The 22,157-nt window shown below is 40.7% G+C and overlaps 4 protein-coding genes across 5 annotated transcripts; 2 read left to right on the forward strand and 2 right to left on the reverse strand.

Annotated features, from left to right (window-relative positions):
- Positions 1 to 238: 238 nt before the first annotated feature.
- LOC131695691 (solute carrier family 35 member C2) lies at positions 239 to 4,221 on the forward strand. Its single transcript, XM_058984183.1, has 5 exons — positions 239 to 2,461; positions 2,534 to 2,606; positions 2,666 to 2,918; positions 2,975 to 3,150; positions 3,214 to 4,221. Exons 1-5 carry the CDS (start codon positions 1,974 to 1,976, stop codon positions 3,628 to 3,630), a joined length of 1,407 nt encoding a protein of 468 aa, XP_058840166.1. The 5' UTR covers positions 239 to 1,973; the 3' UTR covers positions 3,631 to 4,221.
- A 6,921-nt stretch (positions 4,222 to 11,142) lies between these two features.
- LOC131695692 (valine--tRNA ligase) lies at positions 11,143 to 15,084 on the reverse strand. The gene is made up of 4 exons (XM_058984184.1): positions 14,914 to 15,084; positions 12,719 to 14,853; positions 11,308 to 11,931; positions 11,143 to 11,232 (listed from the first exon to the last, which is right to left on the reverse strand). The coding sequence occupies exons 1-4, from the start codon at positions 15,023 to 15,025 to the stop codon at positions 11,182 to 11,184; spliced, it is 2,922 nt and encodes a 973-aa protein (XP_058840167.1). The 5' UTR covers positions 15,026 to 15,084; the 3' UTR covers positions 11,143 to 11,181.
- Positions 15,085 to 17,784: 2,700 nt separating this feature from the next.
- On the forward strand, positions 17,785 to 18,532 carry LOC131695693 (biogenesis of lysosome-related organelles complex 1 subunit 4-like). The gene is made up of 2 exons (XM_058984185.1): positions 17,785 to 17,962; positions 18,021 to 18,532. The coding sequence occupies exons 1-2, from the start codon at positions 17,900 to 17,902 to the stop codon at positions 18,450 to 18,452; spliced, it is 495 nt and encodes a 164-aa protein (XP_058840168.1). The 5' UTR covers positions 17,785 to 17,899; the 3' UTR covers positions 18,453 to 18,532.
- A 16-nt stretch (positions 18,533 to 18,548) lies between these two features.
- On the reverse strand, positions 18,549 to 20,196 carry LOC131695694 (zinc finger and SCAN domain-containing protein 2-like). 2 transcript variants are annotated; one of them, XM_058984186.1, is made up of 3 exons: positions 20,175 to 20,196; positions 19,906 to 20,119; positions 18,549 to 19,848 (listed from the first exon to the last, which is right to left on the reverse strand). In XM_058984186.1, the coding sequence occupies exons 2-3, from the start codon at positions 20,115 to 20,117 to the stop codon at positions 18,558 to 18,560; spliced, it is 1,503 nt and encodes a 500-aa protein (XP_058840169.1). In that variant the 5' UTR covers positions 20,118 to 20,119; positions 20,175 to 20,196; the 3' UTR covers positions 18,549 to 18,557. The 2 variants fall into 2 exon arrangements, with proteins under 2 accessions (XP_058840169.1, XP_058840170.1); XM_058984187.1 differs by lacking the exon at positions 20,175 to 20,196 and having other exon boundaries at positions 19,944 to 20,129.
- Positions 20,197 to 22,157: the final 1,961 nt, after the last annotated feature.

Here is a 22,157-nt window from a genome sequence, read left to right on the forward strand (position 1 = left end):
TTCTTTAAACAACGATTTTTCCATTGACAAGTGCCATCGTGGTGCGCCGCGCTTAGTATCTCAGAAACGGCCGGGGATGGATACCTTTGGGTTCCCAGAAACATGCCAAGGAATGTGATTTTCACCAAATCCTTTCTGTGGCGTATTCTAAGATACATATAGATTGAAATTAACAAAGAAAAAAAAATAGATTTTTTGAAACCATGACAGCAGAAGACCCGCCTTAAAAACGAAATGCATTGCACATTTTGACAAATTGTTTGGCGTGTTTCTAGCATATTTATCATTATCCTTTTTTTTCATTAGAAATGTTTCGTACGCTCGATCCACCCTATTGCTCGGTTTACTCAAACATGTGGTACTAAATACACTCGAACGTAAATGGTAAATGATACTTATATTACACGACTGTTATGGCAACTGGCCAATTACCATTTAATGTCTTATGTCAAACGATTTTATACCAAATGGCTTTATGTCAAGCAGGGTAACCTTGTTCACGACGGCGCCTGTGGTAAGCGGTAAGCGTAACCGCCACTTACCCCAGTTGGTCTGGGATCAATAATCCCAGCCGAGGTCGTTAAGATTTTTCTGAGGTGAAAAAAAATACTGAGGTCACGTCTTCTTTCAGAAGGGAAGTAAAGTCGTTGGTCCCCAGTCCATGAGTTGATGGGTCGATATCTAGTCCAGATAGTGGGAGTTTCACCTCTCTGGCATCGGTGTTTGGCCACGTAGCGGAAATATGTTGCACTGTTAGAACTGGTTATTTTTCATATGAATACATTTTCTAAAAAAGTTTTCCTTCCGTTCTTTTGAGTTTTTATACACCTTTTATACACGATTTCAACCACTCATTTACAAATTAGCTAACCCTCAGGCCCAGGAACACTTTTTTACTAGTGGTGTATCCCCCGTATACTTGCGCATATATCAGTGGCGCCATAATCGCAAATGCGATCACAATTCCAACTAAAAATATATATAAATAAAGTTTACGAAGAATTGTTGTCCAGTGTTATGTATGTTAGTCTGCCGTATAAGTACCATTTGGCATAAGGTATGAAAATACTTTCGAATGTATTTAGTGCCACATGTTTGAGTAACCCGAGAAATTGGGTGGGTCGCACATTTGTGTACGAAACAATTGCAATGCAACAGAAGGATAAATGCTCTAAAAACCCACCAAACCATTTGTCAAAATGTGCATTCATTTCGATTTTAATATAGATTCAAGGAAAGTTAGAAAGAAGGAATCAACACCTATATTTGAATAAACCGGGCAGACGAAAAGATCACAGGTTTGCTTGCAAGATTTATTTGGCATACAAATTCAAAGAACTGCTCATGTTTGAAAGAAGGAACCAATCCCTTTGTTCAAGTAAACCCGTTACTCGAGTGGATAACAGGTTTGCTTGGCCACCGTTTTTGACGGCACATTTTTAGCAGTTTTAGACCGTATCAGTTAGGTAATGGTCAAACATTTGGCTTCACCACAAAAAATCAATAAAAACATTAAGTTTTCTAGGGAATGACTTTTTGGGGAATGGGACATTCTAGAAAATGGCTTTCTAGGGAATGTTTTTCTGGGAAATGGTACATTTTGGGGGATGGAATTTCGGTGGATGGCTTTCTGGGATATGGTTTTCTGGGGAATGGCATACAATCATTTTTTTAGCTGTGAGTAGAAATGTATGGAACTCTATCCCCATGGACATTTCAGCTTTTAAATGCATTATTTTTTCTTCCAGATAAACTATCTCGACACTATCACGAACTCAATGTAGAAATTCAGAACCTAATCGTTACCTGGTTACTGTAAACCATTCCAAGCAGTATACACCAACTGCAGCAAAGTGCCATTACACTTACTTCACAGTGTAGAGAGAATAGCGTCGTTCAATCGGATCCCATCCGTAAACCAATACCATATCATCTAAGACCATCAACGTCCACAACCACTTTTCACCTGAAATATGACCAACATCAAATATGAACGCGTTAAGCAAACTATCGACCAAGAGCCCCAGAATGAGGAAATCGAACTGGAAAGTGAGACTCAAATGCGACACCACGCGGGACCCAAAGGGCACCAGCAGCAGTACGTGGTGGCAAACCGCGCAGCCTCGGCTGGAGCGGTTGGCAAGAAGAAAAGCTTCGCCAATACTGTCATCGTTACGTTGTTCCTGATAATGTGCTATTTTACGCTCTCTATCGGGCTTACCTTCTATCAGCGGCTGTTGCTGCAGGAGTTCAAATTTCCCCTAACAGTGGTGGTGTACCATCTCTGTATTAAACTAGTCATGTCCGCCGTTGTACGAGCGATCTACCGGTGTGCCACCAAAAAGAAACGCATCCTGCTCGATTGGCGAACGTCGGTACGGAAGATTTTACCTACTGGGCTGGCCAGTGGTATTGATATCGGGTTCTCAAACTGGGGACTGGAGCTGGTGCAGATATCGTTGTAAGTGGTTTACTATTTTTACTCTGTTGTCGCGAGTAATTAAAGGTATTTAATATAATTCTCATATTCCAGATACACAATGACCAAATCCACCACGATCGTCTTCATTCTGATATTTGCTATCCTATTGAAATTGGAGAAAAAGGTAAGTGGAGCAGTTAAATGGAAAACAACGACACCAATGTACCTTGAAAATATCTTCAGAGCTGGTCGCTGGGAGCCATTGTGGTGATGATCTCCGGTGGACTCTTTCTGTTCACGTACAAATCGACACACTTTGATGCGCTCGGGTTTTCTTTCCTCCTGTTTGCATCACTATCCAGCGGAATTCGGTGGACCTTCGCTCAGCTGATAATGCAAAAGTCCAAGCTAGGACTGCACAATCCTATCGATATGATTTTTCACATGCAACCGTGGATGATTTTGGCCATACTACCATTTACCATAGGATTCGAAGGTAGACTACACTAAGGCGAGTCGGAAAATAATGAATTAACTCTCGATTTCTTCTAGGAAAACGTATTTTTGATGGTTTCGATACGTTCCTCCAAACCGACAGCTCTGTCATGCTGGACATGTGGCTACGAATTTCGATGGGAGCGTTTATTGCGTTCGTCATGGAAGTGAGCGAATTTTTGGTTCTTACAAATACTTCTAGTTTAACGTTATCAGTTGCCGGTATATTCAAGGTGCAAATCAGCAGGAAATTGATCGTTTTAAATGTAATTTAAACTAAATCTAAATCTTTGTAGGAAATCTGCCAGCTGGTCTTGGCGGTTGAATTGTACGGCGATCAGCTCAGTCTGATCAATGTGCTCGGATTGGTGATGTGCCTCGGTGGCATTTGCTGCCATGTGGTTAGCAAGTTCTGGTCGTACACGGAGGAGCAACGGACGGTCGATGGCTCTGCCAATTACGATGACGACGAGGATGACGCCGGCGTTGTCAGTAAGAATGGTGTGACGCCTAAATATAATGCTAATTTCGACATGGCTGCAGCTCGGTTTAAAGTCGGCCAGCACAGACCACTGCTTGTGAATGATAATCACGATGCAGAAGATTCGGACCATTTGGTGGTTAACAATAGAAACTACATTTCGGATAGTGATCCAGGTGATAACGAAACACAGGATGTACTGTTCGATATACTGAAGCGACGTGAACGATAATTTGTCGATGTTTCCTATATTGTTGCTGCGCTGTTCGTTTTAACATTAAGTTAATAATTTATCGTACGCTTAACAACATCACTTCCGGAAAGTGTTATCCAGTGATATGAACTGAATTTGTAAATTCCATCTTTTTTTATTACAGGGTCTACTTTTTACGTTAATTTACGCTTTTCGAAACGACTTAAACAATCACATTCTATTCCTATCATCTAAAAAGACGCACAGGAAATTTGTTCCAAATCTATCCTACTTAAAATAGTTTTCGTATAATGTATGAAACAAATTACCGTTGTCGCATTAACATTGGCATTTATGTATAAATATAGGAAAAATTGAAATTGTACAAACTTACTACAGTGTTATCCTATATTACCGCTAGTTTTGTAACATGATGACCCTTATCGTTAGGCGAGATGGATCCATATAAAATAGGTTAACCTGAATGATGGAACACAGTGATAACTACTTAAAATCAATTCAAGAAAATTGTATACACTCGCCATTCTGTCGTCTACATTTTTATGTTTTGAATGTAACAACAAATAAAACAATAGAAATATACTGTAATCGTAAGTATAAGAAACGAAAGGAATCATCTTTAATTAATCCAAATGATGACACTATATATTTATATGTATTTCTAACAAAACGTTTGATCAATGTGAATTCTATTCATTCAGGGGTTTTTCGACCACATCAGAACCATGGCACTTGACTAAGGTACCAGGCTGACACTACTCCAAAATTGGAAACACGACTTGTGAACACACTTAACGATTTCTAACTTCTGATGTCCCTTAAGAGAAGAAGCTCTATTTGCTGATGAAACGTTGAAATCGAACCTTGTTTTTGCAGCAATCCAATGCGTCTCTTGTTTGATTTCCGTTTATTGCTGGATGGATTTCTGAAGATGACATTTTGATTTTCTTCAAGGTCTTGTGGCATATTGTAGACACAAGAAACTCGAAGGTTTGGGTATTTCGTCGCAAACAAGGTTAAAAGACCATGATGTGGTCTTGAGCAACATGCAAGTACAATATGGCTTCTATACGATCTGCTACTTTTGTTCTTTATGCGACTCTAGAACTGAGTTGATATCATTTTTATGGCTTAGTGGTTACTTGGGTGCATTCGACTGCATTGACTACTGAATATTAAATAAATGTCATGGCAGGTCACAACAACGGAGTCCGATGTGTGTAGCTGAATATTCCTCAATATTCGAACAATTCGGGAATTCCTTAAGGCAACAACATGAGACCACTAGTGTTTGTATTGGTATTCAACGCTGCTCCTTGGTATTGGATGTAAACTGGTTTACGCTGTTGAACAGTTCGGATCAATCATTCGGAGTCGACGGTTGTTTTCAACACAAGCTCCATGTCGGTCTGTTAGGAGAGTGTGAAGTCCCGTATACCGTCAGTGCAAAGGCTATTCGAATTTTAAGTAAAAAAAATCAAAATTGACTTTCTCCCTCCGATACCAGGAGAACAAACTCCGAAGCAGTTGAGTAACAGCGTGCTTCCCCCAACCCAAAAGTACGAACTGTGGTCAACCGTCCGCCTCCACCACGTGCTTTGGTTTGTACTTGTGCGCACGAATCCAAACCGAATTAGTGTACGCGGTAGTGTAGTGTACTAGGAGCATTTCGAAAGTGTCAATTTCCGCCCACCTGACGACCGATAAACACTCATCAAATGGGGACCTCCCCCCTCTCTCTCTCCGTTCCGAGAAACAGCGGCTCCTCTTTGAGTCGGACTTTGCTTGGGTACTTAAACTCAGCGGAGATCGTTGACAAGCAGGCCATGCTACTGCGAACTATAGCATTGGATGGTGATTTCGTTGCCGGCTGACAACCAACCGTGTATTAGGATGCGATCCGACACAGGTAGTTTCAGCCACGAAAAAAAGGTAGAGGACCCCGGTACGTTGTAAGGACGTCCTTGAGGAAGGTATACAACGCTCTGCTGAATTTAATCGAGTTCTCACCCCACACTCAACATCGCTCAGAGTGTAATAGACCAAAGACATTCTCACCGAAGAACTTCTTGACAAGCTGAAAGGTCATAGTGTCGTAGCGGTCCGTAGGAACACCCAGTTATACAAAGGAGTAGTGAGCAATTCTTCCCTGGTAGTGATATCTTTTTGTTGGTTCAACCCTCCCTCAATACAATTATCTCGGATTGGTGCGCACTGGCACTACTATTAGTCCCTATGCTTTTCTGCCGCTATGTTAGGCAAGTTTGAACCACCCGTCAGAACGAGATAACCCATACACCAACGTCCCGCATAAACTGCAACTGCACACAGCTAGAACAAAACAGTACCCCAAATACAGGTGATGGACTTTCCCTTCAAGCAAAAACGACATAAGTTTCGATGTGTACAGATGAACCGGCCAAGAGCCGTGTGGTATCCATGTCGTAGGAGGCGACTGAAAGTAGGAGTCTCTATATAAAGGTGTAGTTCCGTGCCGAGGACTTGATGGCTGGAGGGTCTAAAATATGCCAGTTGCGGAGCACTTTGGGTTTTGCCCTTACTGTGTTATGCGAATATCTCTCACAGTGGACCATTATTTTCTTCGCAAATCGTGGAAATCAAATGATCGTGTCCCATTTAAACTTGATATGACACGCTACATGCGTTAACATCCGAATTTGCTTGGTGTTCTCTAGTTGTTGTGCAATATATGTTGGAAATGAAATGTACAGTTTTGTAATCAACAATGGTTAAAATAGCACAAAGCATACTCCAGCACAAACGTACAGCCACTATGAATCTATCTCGACCTATGCAGGAAGTTTAAGAACCGTTTTTCCATGAATGAACCTTATATTGGAAAGTTACTGAACACTGACTTCATTGCTTATAACAAGGCAGGCATGACTAACCCACGTGAAATGCCTCGTGTTTGCATTTTTGCAAATAAGGCGCGTGTCTCAAATCGGAGCTCACAACTCGCGATATCTGTGCAATCACAGTTGCAGTGACTGTCGGTACCACAGACAAACAGTATATAAATTGTTCAGCATATCTAGCGCATAACGAGTCATCTCCTTCTGATGATTTCAAAAGCGTAGTATCTTATTGTAGCAGAAATAGTCTTCCGCTCATTATCGGCAGTGATGCGAATGCTCATCACATCATTTGGAGCAGCTCTGAAGTGATGGAGTATATAAATAGTACAAATCTCCATATTCTGAATGTGGGAAACCGACCAACTTTTGCGAGGTCTGCTAGGGAGGAGGTGTTAGACATAACGCTTTGCTCTGATAAAATTTCGAACGAGCTGGGAAATTGGCAGATTTCAAATGAAACTGAACCGTCTCTATCCGATCATAAATATATATATTTGTCGATCATTTTGATGTCACCTTCAATGTGATAACATATCATAATCCTAAATCTACAAACTGGGACGTCTTTTTGGAAAACTTGGCGACTAAATTTCATGGATATTTTCCAACAATTAGTCAACTAGACAACTTAGATGACATCGTGGATACGACAAATTCATTCAGAGTAGCATCCTACGAAAAAGCTTGTCCACGTACTGTTAAAACGACTAGGGGAACCCCGTGGTGGAGGGCTGAGATTGAAAGAATGAAGAAGGATATGAGAAGAGCTTGGAGTTGATGTCAGCGTGATGATTCCAGGGCTTTCAGGTCAGCTCGGGGTGCATATAAGAAATGTCTTAGATCTGCAGAACGGGCTGGCTGGCAAAACCTATGCACTAATGTCTCTTGTCTGAACGAGGCTAGCAGGTTAAATAAAATTCTCTCGAAATCGAATGATTTTCAGATGAACTCCTTAAGAACCAGAGATGGTGTTCATGTGACGGACAAAAAGGATGTTCTTAATTGTCTCTTCGAAATACACTTTCCAGGTTGTATCGATCCGTGGGCGTTAGCACGCACATTGGTTTCCACAGAATCGGTCAAGTGAGCAGTTGACAGCTTTGCTCCATACAAAGCACCCGGAATAACTGTTAGATTTATTCCCAAAAGGGGGCGCTGAAGCTACGAAGAAGCCAAGAGTTTTCAGCCTATCAGCTTAAGTTATTTTCTTCTGAAAGCTTTGGAACGGATAATCGATCATCACATTAGAAACGTTAGTTTAGTTGAATATCCACTGCACAAAATGCATATCAGTGTGGGAAATCCACGATCACTAAGCTTCATGATGTTAGTTACAACATTGAGAAAGCCTTCTCGCTCAAGCAACTAGCTTGGGTGTATTCCTAGATATTGAGGGTCCTTCCAGTCTATCCTGGAAGCGAGGCGTGGTCATGGGATACCTGCATGCATCTCGGGTTGAATAAACGCAATGCCTAGTAACCGCATTCTTTGCTCGTCACTGCGACAGGCTGAGATACGGAAGTTGAGTATTTGCGGTTGTCCTCAGGGTGGCGTTCTGTCACCTTTGCTATGGAACCTGGCTGCCGCGGGTTGTTGAAGAAACTCAATGAACCTTGATTTTCAACCTACGGGTTTGCTGACGATTACCAAATACTAATTAGTAAACTTTGCATCGGAACAATGCAACTTAATGCAACAAGCATTAAGAGCTGTCGAACAGTGGTGTCGACAAGTTAAATTATAAGTTAACCCAAACAAAACAACTAATTTTATTGGATTCCAAACTGAATTGGTCTGCTCACATTGAGTTTAGAGTCAAGAAAGCATGCATGGCGTTGACTGGTGCTTTCACCACAACTCCAACTGCTGCTCTTGATGCAATATCAAACCATTACACATAAACCTAGTGCTTCTTGTTTGACACTATCATGTCCATACAGACTACAGGTTATTGGGCTTTGGAACAGTAACCATGTTGATCTTGCTACCAGTCATACACGATTGTGGTCACAAATGGTTACATGGGGTGAAGATATTCTTGCTCCCAGCGATATTACACTCACATGTAGTTTTCCTTACAGGACATTCCATGTGAAGATTCCCTACGAGAGGAATGGTTGTCTGGCTATGTGGAGAGACAAAAACAAACGCAAGTGGTCTGTTACACTGATGGTTCTCTGATGGAGCGACGTGCTGGTGCTGGTGTCTACTGTCGTGAAATGAGATTGGAACAATCTCACTCACTAGGTAGACACTGTACTGTATTCCAAGCAGAACTCTTTGCGATTAAGTGCGGGGTACAATCGGCCCTTCAACTGAGTTTGTCCGGCAGAGTTATAGACTTCTGCTCCGATAGTCAGGCTGCAATCAAAGCCCTTAGCTCAGGCAAATCCCGGTCCAAGCTAGTGATCGCATGCCGAACCCAAATCGAAGAACTAAGCATTGTCAACACTATCTACCTTGTCTGGGTGCCGGGACATTGCGGTATTACTGGAAATGAATGGGCTGACGAATTGGCCAGGGCAGGTTCAGCGATTGACTTCGTTGGTCCTGAGCCCGCCCTGCCAATTTCGACAAGTTGGATAAGGGAAAAAATACGGTCCTGGGCTTTGTCCGAGCACCGCAATTATTGGAGAAATCTACAAACGTGTCGCCAAACAAAGGCGTTTCTAGAACAACCATGCCCAGTGGTTTCGAAAGATCTCTTACATTTTTCGAAGCTCCACTGCGGCATGCTGACCAGGGCTTTAACCGGCCACTGCAAACTCAATTATCACATGGCAACTATTCAGCGCGCTGAGTCTTTTTCATGTGATCTTTGTGAATCCGACTACGGAACCTCATATCATCTGATATGCAACTGTCCAGCGCTAGCGCAATTGCGATTTCGAGTCTTCAGCCGTCCTTATATAGACGAAACCATGTTTGGTCGACTGAAACTCAGAGACATACTAAAGTTTCTTATCCAATGTGGTAAAGAGCTTTAGGCTTATTCGCAGGCAAGTTGAACTACTTGTGAGTTTAACTTACCTGTTGTTTATTTTTGTTTTGTGCTGTTATTTTTCCCACCCTTCCAATTCTACTTCCCCACTCCTCCTTGTCCTTTCCTTCCACTCAGGAAATGATGAAAACACACGGCAAGGCACAAATCCCCGACTATGTGCGGGGAACGTGCCATTTGAGCCAATATATTCTGATTCCTGATTCCTGGCCGCTGGCTGCCTAGACCTGTCGGCGTCCCCCACCCCCATCTCAGTAGCAGCGTTTAAATACAGCACTCATTGCAGCCGTTTGTCTAAACATGCCTGGCTGTTACCTCTGCTCTCCACGGCCCGACGTTCGACGGTGAATGAACTCCCCCCGGAGAATGATACTCCCTAAATCAGCGGTTCTCAACCTTTTTCGTACCACGGACCCCTTAGAAATTGCTCTGGATTGCTGCGGACCCTCACGGATAAACATCGATTTTGTATATTATCGATGTTATTTTTAATTTGTTAGGTAACAAGCCTTGAAATTCCAATCTGCACTTAGAAAATATATTTTTCCTCGCGGACCCCCAGCAATGGACCCCCTAGGGGTCCGCGGACCCCAGGTAGACAATCACTGCCCTAAATAGTCGAAGATGTCATCCTAGAATTCATTGAAGCGTAGTGCGCTGGGTGCTCAAATCTGTCATACGAGACGCTATAGCCTAGCCATGTTATTCGTTTGACAAGAGCTACAACTGATTCAAATAGGCATGCGGCACATTCATTAATAACTTTTCGTGTTCGATCGTTTCACTTAGGTGCTTCCTATTGACGGCTCTGCTTGAGAATTCTGCCTCACGAATGGCAATTTTCCCTTTTTTCGTGAACTTTTTAGTTTTACCGATTTTCAATAGACTACTTTAATCGCAGAGACCTTAAATTTTTACTAGTATTTAAGTTAGGCATTTCTGAATCGGTTGGTGTATAAATGATGAAAATCCATCCAGTAATAACGTAGTTATAGGCGTACAAACCTTACATAATTTCGCTACGGGAGATATTTTAGAATGACACGTAGCCCCAAATAGTGGAGTAAGACATTTTCAATGTTAAAAAGGCAGGTTGGACTGAACATAAACTCTGACAAGACAAGATACATGGTAGCTGATAGAGAGCGAGACAGTCCGAACAATATTGGTTCTGAGGTGTAAATCAATGGCGTGTGGTAAGTAAAAGGTTGTCGGCGAATTCATATGTATTCTAACACACATGTGAAAACTTTTTTGAACCGCGAGGTAAAATGCGAGTTAATTGCGTCTGCGAATAGGATTTTCTATGGTTCTGTAGTTCACAGACGCACAAAACTAACTCAACACAACACAAACCGGAAATGTTCCCTGTGTTGCTTTGTACAACCATGAGACATATTCGTTGTAGGACTATCAGACTATCAAATTTTGCGTTTCGCGGTACTGTAGAAAATGGACAATGACAGACGGATGAATCACGAGCCGCATCATGTAAGAAAACACGATCCTCTATCACTCAACCAAACCAAACCGTGTATCGAAGCACATATGAAATATATTCCGGTTTTAGTGAAATCTTTCTAAAGCGCCATATTAATTTTATGGATTGGGTATTTCGAATGGTTTTAGAATAATTTAAATCCCATTCCGTTTAGCTAACAAGTTTACATACCTGATGAATAAACTTAACTACATCACAATGTTTTGCATCTCCTCAATCTGTGACCGGATTTGTTTGATCTGAAAAGGATATAATCATATTAATTAATTTGACGGATGCCGTTGTCCATTCATGAAAAGGAAAAAGCAAATTACCCGTTCCAGATGCTTCTTCTGAACATCTTCGCTGGCTGACTTTTTATATCCCTCATTGTTGACTGTTTTCAACAGTTTATCCATTTCAGTTTGCAACTTGGACAACTTTTTACCACTATTTGAGGTGTCCCGTTTAACCGATGGTTGTAAATTTGTGAACACTCCGAACGTGCATACATGACTAGCAGTGGACTTTGTCGTAAATGGAACTTTTCCAAATTCTTCCTCTGTTCTATGCAGTATTACTCTATTGCATAACGTTAGCTGTTGAATATTAGCTGTGTTACGTTGAAGCAGTTCGGTTAATTGATCTGATTTTGACAGAAGATGTACCACTGGGTTGTGCTTCCGTGCGATAGGTGGATTAGATTCACTCTTTGCTTGGCGAATGTTCTGACAAATCTCTAGTAGTTGATCGAATTCGGATTCCAACTTTGAATCAATCCAATCCGTGGGGTTAAAACGAAGATCCACGGGAGGCAGATGGGGCCGCAATTCTGCCACTAGATAAGGTGTAAACACTTCCAAATGGTACAGTCCGAGTGATAGGCAATACTGTAGAACGCGGCAATGGTTGGCGGCAGTGGACGCATGTTCAGGTGTCATGTGTACCTTAGTGGTTTCCTGTATGGACAAATTGTAATATAACCGGGATTAAAATGGGGGGAAACCCGTTCGGCATAAAGCCAGTTGGCGTAACCATCATCCTTATTTTGCATTACGATGGATTGAGTTTTGCTCGAATGTGGTTCGATTGGATCCGATCCCTCTTTTGTTTCATTTATTGCGAATACGAACCACATTCGTTCAAGAAAATTCTAGGCAGGTACGCCGTAGTACAGAATAATTTTGATTTCATTTTCGCTTCGAGTCGAAGTAGGTTTGCTCCAATTTTAACAATTATCCTACAAAAAAGACAGTTTCGAGTGAAACTACTTAACCTGGATTCAAACACGAAATCTGCCGAATTGGTGGGAGTCCTATGGTCATTTGGCATAAAGGCAATTTTGTATAATCTAGGAAAATTAAAAATTATAATGGGCGACCATTTTGCATAATTCTTAAGGTGTTTAACCAAGATCTGTAGGTCATTTGCCATGATTAATAGGTCGTCTAAATCAACTCCAAAACGTTGAATATATTCAAAGTTAGGGTGTTTAGATTTGAAGCAGTTTGCTAATTTTAAACATGAGTAGTCTTTTTAGAATTTAAGCTGTCTTCCTTCCGATTGTTTATTTGAGCATGATACTGAATGCTCTTGAAAATTGAAGTTTATGCCAAATGGCATTGTTATGTCAAATTACATAGCTTTGAATACTATATACATTTTATGCCAAAGCGCAACTATGTGAATGCTCATCTACCGTCTTTATAATGCAGTGCCCCGGTGAATGACCAACAGCAAACTTACCAAGTAAACATCGCAGAAATTACTATAGAAAAACGTCTTCCAAGCAGCCGCGGCCAAGTGAAAGTTGTAGGTTTCCAGTGATTTGTCGAACACCGTAATAGTGTTTCCCAGTCGACTCAATATCCAACGATCCATCTCGGAAAGGCACTCTTTGGTGAATTGGGTTTCCGTAGGGTTGAAGCGTTTAACGCATCCCAGTGTGTACCGAGTGGCTTGCCAGATCTTGTTGAAAAATAGTTTGTTGGTGAGGCATTCTTGGATATTGAAGTTGATGAAATAATTTTTAACGTTGCTAGAACACAATGTAAATCTTAGTGCATCCGTGCCACATTCCGGTATTCCGTTGGGAAACATTTTCTTCTGTCCGGACAGGGATTTTTTCATTTCAGAAGCCGAGAGAGTTCCTTGCTGGTGTAACGCCTCAATTTCTTTGTTAAGCTGCTCCAATGTGATGCCATTTATCACATGTTCTGGTTTTATAACATTTCCCAAACTTTTCGACATCTTTCTTCCATACTCATCGCAGATTATTCCGTGCAGCAGAATTTTTTTGAAAGGCAACTGACCCGTCAGTTGCTGCCCAAGCATTACCATTCTGGCCACCCAGAAGAACATAATATCGTGACCAGTTTCCATTATGTCCAGCGGATAGAACCGTTTGAAATCCTTCGAATCTTCGGGCCAACCGAGTGACGAAAATGGTAGAAGTGAGGATGAAAACCAAGTATCTAACACATCTGTATCTTGAGCCACTTGGAAATCTTTAAAACCATATCTTTCTCTAGCCAGGTGTTGAGCTTCTTCTAGAGATCTTGCCGCAACCCAACAAGCATTTCCCGCGGATTTCACTTCGTAGGCAGGTATTTGATGTCCCCACCAGAGCTGTCGAGATATACACCAATCGTGGCAGTTTTCCAACCAGCGAAACCATTCCTTTTCGAAACTGTTCGGGATAATCTGCAGTTGTCCACATTCAACGGATTCCATAGCTCTACAAGCCATTTCTCGACAGCGAATAAACCACTGAGGTCTTAGCAAAAATTCAATTACATCTTTGGAGCGGGAACAAATTGGCAGGATCATTGAATGGGGCTTAATTTCTCTCAGTAATGACTGTTTCGCCAAAACCTCCATCATTTTCAAACGAGCTTCGTACCTCGGAAGCTCTGAAAACGACCCTAAATTCTCCCGTATCATTCCTTTACTATTGATAACTTCGATCAAAGGCAACTGATGTTTTCTAGCAATATCGTAGTCATACCGGTCATGCGCTGGAGTAATTTTAACTGCGCCGGTCCCAAACTCAGGATCAACACTTTCGTCAAATATCAGAGGAATTTCTTCTCCTCGAATCGGGTGCCAAAGCATGGTTCGTCTATTTCTCATGTGACTATAGCGACCATCAGCTGGGTTAACCGCCACAGCCACGTCACCTAACAGTGTTTCCGGTCTTGTCGTCGATATGACAATTTCCTCTTCCAAACCCTGCACTTTGTACGCAATATCAACCATCTCACCAAAAACAACCTTTTTACGATATCCTGGAACTTCTATCGCAGTCGGTCCATTGATTTCTATACTGTCCACCTCTATATCGGAAATGGCCGATTCCAAAGTGCATGACCAATTCACTAAAGACTGATCCCGGTAGATGAGGTCAGCTTCAAATAACCGAACAAAAGCTTCTTTTACAGCTTTTGATTGTTGTTCATCCATGGTGAAGTATTCCCTGCTCCAATCCATACGACTTCCGAGTCTGCACAAATCACCTTTAATACTTTTGCTCTTGCTTTCCTTCCATGCCCAAATTTCATCAAGAAACCGATCCCTTCCAATATCATGTCTGCTGAGCTTTCTCTCTTTCAACAGTTTTTTTTCTACCACAACTTGTGTTGCAATTCCGGCGTGATCCATACCCGGAATCCAGAGCATATCGAGACCCTGCTTTTGCTTTCGTCGCACAATGACATCCTGTATGGAGCCGGTTAGTGCATGGCCCAGATGTAATTCGCCGGTTACGTTTGGTGGAGGCAGTAACAAACTGAATTTAGGCTTACTCGTGTCGTTGGGTGCTACCGATCCAACCCCAGTGTTATTGGCCTCAACAACCGATGGTTTATATGCAGCATCCAATTCTGGTTATGAATTTAAAAAAAATGTGAATGACTGTTTACGCTGAATTGAAATTAATTTACCTCGTCTGGTGCTGTAGAAATTAGTCGTGTTGTTCGGTACCTGATTGCGTGAGACATAATTAAGATTCCTAACGGCATGGAACAATCTTTTCTTTGGAAAACACTGTAGCATTTCCACTAAAATATAGCCGGAGAAGTTAGCACAAGATACACTTGCATTGTTTGTTTTTATTTTATTCTAATTGCGATGTTATTTTGCGAATGACATTCGATGTTTTATGCAAGATTCGAGCACAGTGTTGGCGCACAGATGGCGCGAGGGTGAGTCATTTAACATATATCGCATGGACTTTGGCTAATTTTCGACAAATTTTGCTATACTTTAATATAAATCAAGCACAATTTTTGGGGACGGACATAGCGTACTTGGTAAATCGAATGACCATAAGGTTAAAGCCTCTATAATCCAAATAAAAAAGCACAATTTTTGAATACAACGAAACTTACATTTCACCCAAGCATTTAAAATACGATGACATTCTCGAAGTTTGGATTTCAATGTTATTTAAGAACCATACCGATTTTTACATCAATTATTCAGCCAAATTGCTCACCAAAGATGACTTTTTGACTGACCATTGGAACGAAAGTTCGCGATCACGATATCCAAAAGTGTTAAGAAAAAACAACGAAGAAACGATGTTATTAATCACTATCACAGTTTCGTCGTTTTAGCTTCGTTAGATTTCGTATCTTTGTTGCACTTTCGTTATTTTAGTCGTGTATTGAAGGCATATAAAGGTTATGTTATTCTAAGCACCACTTTTACACTTTCGACATTTTTCAATTAGTTGGTTTTAGTATCTCATTCGCGCTTGCATTGCGCGCAATAATTCAGCTTTGATCTAAAACCAGGGCCAGCGGAAAGCGTGGGTAGTGTGGGTAGTACTACCCACTCGAAAATAACCGAGTGGGTAATTACCCACTCGAAATTTTGAACCATTTCAAAAAATTTAGATGTGCAACGCATGTATCTCGCACTACACACATTTGAAAACATCTATGTACCACAGTTCCATTTGCCTAAACGAACGAGATTTAATGTGAATGTAATGTAAGCGTGTGCATTGCGAAATGGGAAAAATACCTTACTAATGGACCCCTCACCCTATGCTTTCTACCCACTCGGGCGTAAAGTGTTTCGCCGCCCCTGGCTTAGACTAATATGACTTGTCCTCTTTTTCTCTATTATATTGTTCAAGATTAAGGAACTAGGCACTTTTGTTCACTAATATAGAAACATTAAAGATATTGACAATATTAAAACTGTTGAAGTGTCAGTTGCTTGTTCGCTATTATTTTGAATGTTAATCTTTCAACAACATTACTGAATAATGAAATTAAGTTTTGGAAGAATTTGGGTGAGTAATAATCTCAGTTTGTGTACTTTTGTTCGATACGCTGTTATCAAAAATCATACTTTAAATGATCTATTCTAAAATAGGAAACCCTAACATAGAATCATCAACAATCCGGAGTGGTATTGAATTTATAGTCAGAAACTTATTTTTGTACACAAACTTCGAATACATTTGCAAATAAATAATTAAAAAATTAAACATTTTCAAACAGAATCAAACACTCGTTTCGAAAGAACGTATTCAACAAAACTGTTCATTTAAGGTCTGATTTTCAATAATCCAGAAACAACAGCTAACCTTACTTAACGTAATTCAAAATTTCATTTTATGAATTCTTTATGAAACGTGCGTTATTGAAACGAATATTGAGCACAAAAACAGATAATTGATATACATATAGGCTAGAATAAGCTACACCGAAAAACCTGTTAGCATTTGAATGAAAATACGTTGATAATCGCATAATGAAAATTACACACAAGTTCTACGAATACTTTTCAATCTCTAACTGTATTAGTGTGACAATCAATTTCTTTTCTTTCACCATGTCTGAAGGGCGGAGGAAAATAAGTCGGATTACGGCGTGATTATTTTTGTAATGCAACCGGTATTTTACCTCACACTATTAGGGCGGTTTGTTGTCAGGTTAAGTACGATTCACACGATACATCAGACTTCCGTCACCGGTACGGAACGTCAGGATTAGTTACGTGCAGTTAAATGGAGGCATTCACACACAACATCAACGGCACGGAACGTGTTGACGCACGGCACGTGTGAACGGACCCAAGAGAATTGCATCTAACTTAACCTGACGGAACGGCGACGTTCCGTTGACGTTGACGGAAGCTGATGTATCGTCTGAATCGTCCTTTACGGCGGGTCTTCTGCGATCTAATTTAACTATTTCAATTGGCGCTCCCATGACGGCTGGAGGAAAACAAAGCCGTTGACACGCCCCTCAGTATTGTGTGGGAAATGAAATGACTTGCATAGAACCGAAGACTCCATATCAAGAAGACTGATATCTCTTTCCTTCCCCCATACAAACGAGAAGCGACAGAGGTTACAGCGCCTCTATTGGAAGAAGGGAGGAAGCTTTATGTAAAAATGTATATGTGTGTGTGCATCACTATGGAAAGTACCACCTTTACCCGCAAGTGGCGTTGCTGTTACTGTCTCCGGATTATGGACAGAGTTGCCAGTCTTCTTGATATGGAGTCTTCGATAGAACTCTATCGGCTCTATAGTCTTTACAGGTCTATCGCAGCATCGGTTAGTGGCTGGTTGCTACTTGCTAATGGTATTTCAAAATGACAGCTTCATTTCTTAAACACATTAAAAACTTTACATGGATATCAGTTCTCTTTGCCATTGCTCAGTTTTATACTTGGTATTTGGGTAGCGCTGCAGTCATTGCAGTTTTGGTTGAATTTATCAATACATACTGTATTTCTTTCTGTCAAAAACTATCACACCTTTCTATTTTTCATCTTGCATGCTGCTGGCAATTGAATTTTATTGTTATTGTTTTACTTGCTGTTCATAACAAGAACCTTTCATTACACTCCCTGAAACATGTAATTTGTACTAATACGACATTTCTTGCTTAAATTTGGTCGACCATGGCCGAGCAAGTAGTGCACGACTATACCGGTTATTTTAAGGCTTCGAATCTGCAATCGGAGGTAAGGTACTTTCATTGACAAATTTCGAACCACATTTAAACAAAAACATTTTTACCAGATCCGGCCAATTTCGGCACGCATTGACGAGATGTTATTACGCTTGGAGGAATTCGAAAACCTTCTGGCACTGGTCAAGGAGGGATCGTCGGTGGCCGTTCAGCAGCACATTCCGAAAATATTCTCGCTTAAACCCGAATTCGATGAGCTTTGTGGGAGGCTGGATCAGTTGGAGAAATTTGTATTGATGGTAACTAAAAATTTGGATATCGTCGAACGACAAGTCCAAATTGCGGAGGAAGAACTAGACATCCCGGACAAGACAATTAATGTGCTGCTCAAGTCGTTGAATATATTCGGAAAATCTAAGCAAGTGGAAAAACAATCGAATCGTAATGCTAGCGGGTTTTATGAAGCACCCGACATTTTCAAAACGGAGGATTATTTTTGCTCTAGAAATTCTGGTAGGGATAGTGAGGATCCTATCATGTAACCTGTTGGGAGACTATACCACGTGTTGGACAATAAATTGATATACATATTCTTGTGAGGAAATGTGATTATCACTAACAAGCTAATTAGTTCTATATAAAGAAAATCAATTACCTTTATTGTGCATCTTCTGCCTCATACCCAAATGAGCCTCTTCGATGTGCTTAATCAGTTGAGGTTTAGTTGGAAATTCATCCGAACAAACATCACATTCGACGTAGCTATCGTTGTTTTCACCGACACCCGAATCTTTCTGTGATTTATGGTGTCGAGCAACGTGGTTTACAAGGTTGGTAGTGTTTTTGAAAGCTGCATCACAGTGCAGACAGTCGTACGGCTTGTCCCCAACGTGAACGATGTTATGTTTCCGAAGTGAAGCCCTATTACGAAAGTGCTTCCCGCAAAGCTTACAGGTTGTTCCGGGCAAATGTTGGTGCTTGTACCTATCATGATCGAGTAGGTCGTAATTGGTCCTAAATGTTTGTCCGCAGTTCGAACATTGAAAGTTTCTCTCAAGGATTTTTTTCTTCATCGTAATTTTGTGTCCAGCATTATGGGCTCTATTCTCATGCACCAGTAAACTGTACTTCGTTTTGTAACCAATCGGACAGTAACAACATTTTAGGGGCCTATTGGTATGATCGTGCATACCAAGGTGCCGATTGAGAGAGGTGATCAGTTTGAATGACTTGTTGCATTCTGGACACTTGTGATTTTTACCGTGCGAATGTAATTGAGTCAGATGTGCCATCAACTCTTCAGGATCCATGAGAACTTTATCACAGATATAACATTTTCGGCTAAGGATGACTTTGTATTTCAATATTTTCTTTTCTTCAACTGATTTTTGTTTAGGTTTTCGTCCACGTTTGGCTGGAATGTTTGGTGGGTGTTTGAATGTTTTTGTAGGCTCAATGGGGGAAGGTTGGATTTCACCTACATTTGTTCCTACGTTATCATCCGGCGAAATTAATTCACCTTCGATTTGCTCTTCCAACATTTCAACCTTATAAACTTCTTGATTAAATTCGTCTGAGATTTCACTTTTAAGCTCTATTGGCTCGACCTGAAAATATACCAATTTCGACTCAACGACGTCATTAGTGGATTCAGGTGATCCAACAGTGATACTGTTAACTGTATTTTCAAAACAACGATAGTTCATTTCCATTTGTTCTGCGTCTTTGATCCACTGAACTAGGCGATCAATTCTGCTAACACAATCTCTGCATATTTCGGATAGCAAATCCGAATTAATTAAGCCAATCTTTAAAACATTTTTTACCACCGCAGACTGATCTGGTTTTTGCAGAATTGTTTCCCTCGATACCATCCGAGTTCGATCGTCGAACCGCAGGCAGATGCGACAGCTCGACACTTGCACCGTCTTACCATTCCTGAAACAAGATAGTTTTACTGATATTGCATAAACAATTGTCAGCGAAGTAAATCACCGATGTAGAAAACGAAACGGTTCTAAATATTCACTAACCGCCGTTCGAGATCCAAAATGCCAAGAACAAACTGTTTCACCATGATGTGCGGAAAGATCCAATCCAGTGCCGGTTATAATTGCCTGTTCCCATCGTTGCAGAAGGGTTATATTTGGGGGAAAAGATACTAGGCTCTTTTCTAGACCAGCGCAACTTGGGACGACACATGACATGGCTGAAAAAGCGTGATTTTAAACAAAAATAATCAGTAAAAATTCCAAACAACACACGATTTCCACGGACAAGATTTGTTTACATGTGCAGGGATGCCAGACCTTTTTTTCGAATGACTGAAATAAAAAAATTCTCTGGGAATTTTAAAAATTGTCCAGATAATTATTCTTGATCAAAAATGGACAATCAAAGATGTGTAATATTAAAAAACAGTGTATATAAACCTTAAATTAATCATAGTATTTAGAGGGAACAAATAGGACTTAAATATGTAAAATAGATAAAGCTATGATTGATAATCGGTGTAACCGAAAGCTTTTTTAAAGTCAGCAACGAAAATAAAAAAAAAACTTAATATCTTAATTAAATATCTGTTTCGTCAAAAAAAAATCTGCACAATAACGCACACGTTTACAATCTGGCATCGCTGCATGTGATGGGCCCCTATTTTTGGTTCGAATCAAAAGTCGTCGAAATGTCAATTGACAATAGGTTCATGGCTGGATGTTGTTGGCTCGAATCAAAACTTGTCGAAAGTAAACAAAGTTCATTCCATAGCGTCAAATTTGCTCCCCGGTGGCGAAATCGTTAAAGCCTATTTACACCCTTGGTGAAAATGAACGTGAACTCGATGCGTACCAAATTGTTTTTTCCAATATCTCACTTAATAGTGCATACAATTTAATGAAAATTGAGCTAAACGATAGTATATTAATATATTTCGCGAATCCATTCACAATTATTCGATAGAATTGAATCAATGTAATAATATTCATATTCCCCGATTATTTTAAATATTCCACGGTGAAATATGTTCGCAGTGATTATTTCACTTGTTCGCCGGGTGTGTAAATGCGACGATGGACGGAATTGATGCGGAGTGGTGAATATAAATGTCATCGCTGTTCACGGTGAACGTTCGCCTTCGAATACAGATTGCATTCTGACAAACTGTAAACTGCCAGTCGAGCGTGAAATTGCTGTTCGCTGATGAAATTATTCACTACGTCATCCACCGTGAACAATGGAAGGTATTCAACACTTGTTTACGTTCATTTTCACGGAGAGTGTAATAATGCTTTAGGATTCAACGGGGTGCTGGAGCGTTGCCAGAAAATTTCTATTTCTAGATAAAATTTTAGGAAACTTCCCAGTTAAGCTCAGTCTGAAGGCTGGCTGGTTCTATTTCGTATTCCGGCTCCAGTGACAAAACCGATTCTAGTTAAAATCGGTTGTGTCACTGGAATCGGAATACTAATTAGAACCAACCAGAATTCCGGCTCATTTCCAGTTGAACTTTACTGGGTTCCGGTAACCATTCAGGAACCTCTGTTTAAAGGGTGCCATTTCGATGCGGCTTAGCCGCATAACCGAGGCCTAGGAATTGAATCGGCGCAAATCCGCTGAGGATCCGTCAGGCGAGGTGGTCACCGACACATCGTCGGAAACAAGCGAGCCTGTTATCCACTTGGTTGCCCGGTTTACTCAAACATAGGCCCTATCCCTAGTTTAAGGCGTAGCCACAAATTAAATTGGCAACGCTAGCAAAATGTAAACACAAATGAACACTCCGGATGAACCTATCGTCAATTGACATTTCGACGAGTTTTGATTCGAGCCAATAATATGGGCCCATGTGTACAGAGATGCCAGATTTGCAGACAAGTCTGCAAATTCGCAGACCTTTAATTTAAGTTGCAGATTTCTTCGATGACGCAGATATTTGCAGATTTTTTAGTTTGGTTGCAGATATTGGCAGATTTTTTAGTTTGGTTGCAGATATTTACAGATTTTTGAATGTAAAGGCTTTTGATTACACTAGCTTTCCTGACATTTTTGTTCTTCCCAGACTTTTAAAATTATTATTGCAGACATTTGAAAAAAGTACCTGGCACCTCTGTACTTGTATCCACAGTGTATTACTTGACGAATTGGATTGTTATCGGCGCATTGAAAAATGTTTCCGGTACTAACGTGTTTTTGTGTATTAGCATATTTTTGACGCATTGAAAAAAATATTCCGGGAGTAACGTATTTTT

The sequence above is a fragment of the Topomyia yanbarensis genome, unplaced genomic scaffold (assembly GCF_030247195.1).
Source record: "Topomyia yanbarensis strain Yona2022 unplaced genomic scaffold, ASM3024719v1 HiC_scaffold_493, whole genome shotgun sequence".
Taxonomy (NCBI): Eukaryota; Metazoa; Arthropoda; class Insecta; order Diptera; family Culicidae; genus Topomyia; species Topomyia yanbarensis.